We start from the raw sequence: 2,220 nt of genomic DNA, 5'->3' as shown, positions 1-2,220 counted from the left end.
TGCCTGCCGTTGTACACCACCTCGCCTGCAGGGGGAGAGACCAGTGCCTACGCCATCCAGGCAGGGCTGGCCGCCAGTGTGCACAGGCGAGTCCCCACCCAGGCCACCAGAGGGGAGCCCACCAACCCCTCTCCCCCTGACTCGTGGCTGCAGCAAGGTGGGGCTGGCCACAGAATCAGCTCTCCCCACGCAGCACCCAGCTTCCCTAGGAAGCTCCCAGTTTAGACCTGAAACTCGATTCCGACCCATGGAAAAGCACAGCCCAAAATTCCACCAGCCTCCACCACCTGAGAGTTGGAGAGAGCAGCCTGCGTACCTGGGCCATAGTACATGTCATTCAGAACACAGCAGACGAGCAGGGTGGAGGAGGCGACTGAGCCGGTGGTGATTTTGGTGCTCGGGGTGCTGAGTGGGGTCGGGGTAGGGGTGGGCACGCTGGTGGTCAAGGTGCTGGTGGTGTGTGGCATGGTCGAGGTCAGGGTGGGCTTTCCCGTGGTGGTCGTTGAGACAGTCACAGGAGTGGATGTGGAGGGGTGTCCTGGGGTGGGCGAGGAGGGCCCGGTGGTGGTTCCACTGGTGGGGGTGGTCTTCGAGGAGGTGGGACCTGACGTCTGTGTGCCTGTAAGAATGGAGGTGACGGGTGAGGGCTGATGGCAACGGCTCATCATAGATGTGCAGCCGGACAGCTCCCTTGGGGTGAGGTACAAGGCATGGAAAGGCCCCACGTCCACTGCCCTGGCTCTCGGTCAGGGTGAGCAGGGCCACATGCACGGTGTGGGCAATGGGGAAGCCCACAGGGGAGGAGCGCCTGCCCCTGGGCAGCAGCAGTGCTCGCCCGCCTGGCCGGAGGGGTTGTCACAGGACACTGGCCCATCCGAGGACACTGACCAGCTGCCCTCTGAAGCCCCAGTGATGAGGCGCAGACAGAAGAGGAGGATGGAGGGAGGGTCTCCCGGGGCACCTGGTTGGCACCCTCTGCCCCCCACCCAGCTCTGGCCCCACGTCCCTCAGTGGGCTCCACTGGGGTCGGTTTTATCTATGTTGCCCATCACACAGCTGTGGGCTGAGGGAGGTGGGCCGCAGGCAGCTGTCCTAAGAAAGGAGGTTTTGCGGGGCAAGTGGCGGCGTTTAGCTAAGCTGCCCATGCACTGGTGTTGGCCAGTGGCCCCCTGAACACTCTGTGGCCAGGTTCTGCTGGTAAGGGAGGCTCGCCAAGCCCACTGGAACCTTCCTGGAGACCCCTCTCACAAGGCAGGGCTGAGGGCACCAGCTTGGGTCCAAGGAGCTTCAACGCTACCCCGGCAGGAGAGTGAGCTCTCCAGGGTGAGGAGGAAGCAGGAGTGTGTGCCGTGGGGGTCTGTCTACCTGGAGTGGTGGTGCCAAGGCTTCTTGTTGCAGTGACCGTTGGTGTTGGGGGCCGTGGTGTGCTGGATGTCTCCCTGATTGTTGGGGTGGCGGTCAGAGGCGTGGTTGATTCCGTGGAAGAGGGGGTGGTGGACGGAGATGTTAGAGGGGAGGAGGACTCAGACGGTTTTGGTGTGGTGGTCTCACTCGGGGGTACTGTGCCTGTAGGTGTAGGGGTCTCCGTGCTGGTAGCGAGGATGCTGGGTGTTGAGGTTGGGGTCTCAGTGGTGGTAGTAGTGGTGGTTGTTGTGGTCTCTGTGGTGGTGCGGATTGGGGTCGGGGTCTCTGTGGTGGTTATGGTAGGGGTTGAGGTTGGGATCTCATTGGTGGTGGGGATGGGGGTACTAGTACAGGTTGTGGTCTCTGTAGTGGTGGGGGGGTTGGGAGTCGTAGTCTTTGGGGTGGTGTGGATTGGTGTAGGGATCTCGGTGGTGGTGATGGTGGGCATTGTGGTCTCTGTGGTCATGGTGTTGGTGATGGTGGATGTCAGAGGTGTGATCTCTGTGGTGATGGTGGTAATGGTGGGGGTCGGGGTTGTGGTCTCTGTGGTGGTGATAGTGGGTGTCGGAGTTGAGGTCTCTGTGCTGGTGGTGGTGGTAGTGGTGGGGGTTGCCGTTGAGGTCTCTGTGGTGGTGGTGGTAGTGATGGTGGGGGTTGGGGTTGAGGTCTCTGTGGTGCTGGGGGTAGATGTGGAGACACAGTACCCACAGCAGTAGACGTTGATCTCATAGTTGAGGCGGTAAGGCATGGGGATGACTCCTCCTGGCTTATGGTCTTCATTTTTGCACACCAGTCCAATTGAAGTGTCGCACACCA

General features: G+C 61.2%; 1 protein-coding gene across 1 annotated transcript in view; it reads right to left on the bottom strand.

Annotated features, from left to right (window-relative positions):
• LOC124232380 (mucin-2-like) overlaps nt 1-2,220 on the bottom strand; it is a gene marked incomplete at both ends in the record, with an annotated part of 10,983 nt that overhangs the window by 881 nt on the left and 7,882 nt on the right. Inside the window, 3 exons of the mRNA XM_046649350.1 lie at nt 317-619; nt 726-839; nt 1,552-2,091. Of these exons, the coding sequence (XP_046505306.1) occupies nt 317-619; nt 726-839; nt 1,552-2,091 (957 nt within the window). The remainder of the gene's footprint in view (nt 1-316; nt 620-725; nt 840-1,551; nt 2,092-2,220) is intronic.

The sequence above is a fragment of the Equus quagga genome, unplaced genomic scaffold (assembly GCF_021613505.1).
Source record: "Equus quagga isolate Etosha38 unplaced genomic scaffold, UCLA_HA_Equagga_1.0 HiC_scaffold_5205_RagTag, whole genome shotgun sequence".
Lineage (NCBI taxonomy): Eukaryota > Metazoa > Chordata > Mammalia > Perissodactyla > Equidae > Equus > Equus quagga.
This window is presented reverse-complemented; position numbering and strand designations above follow the sequence as displayed.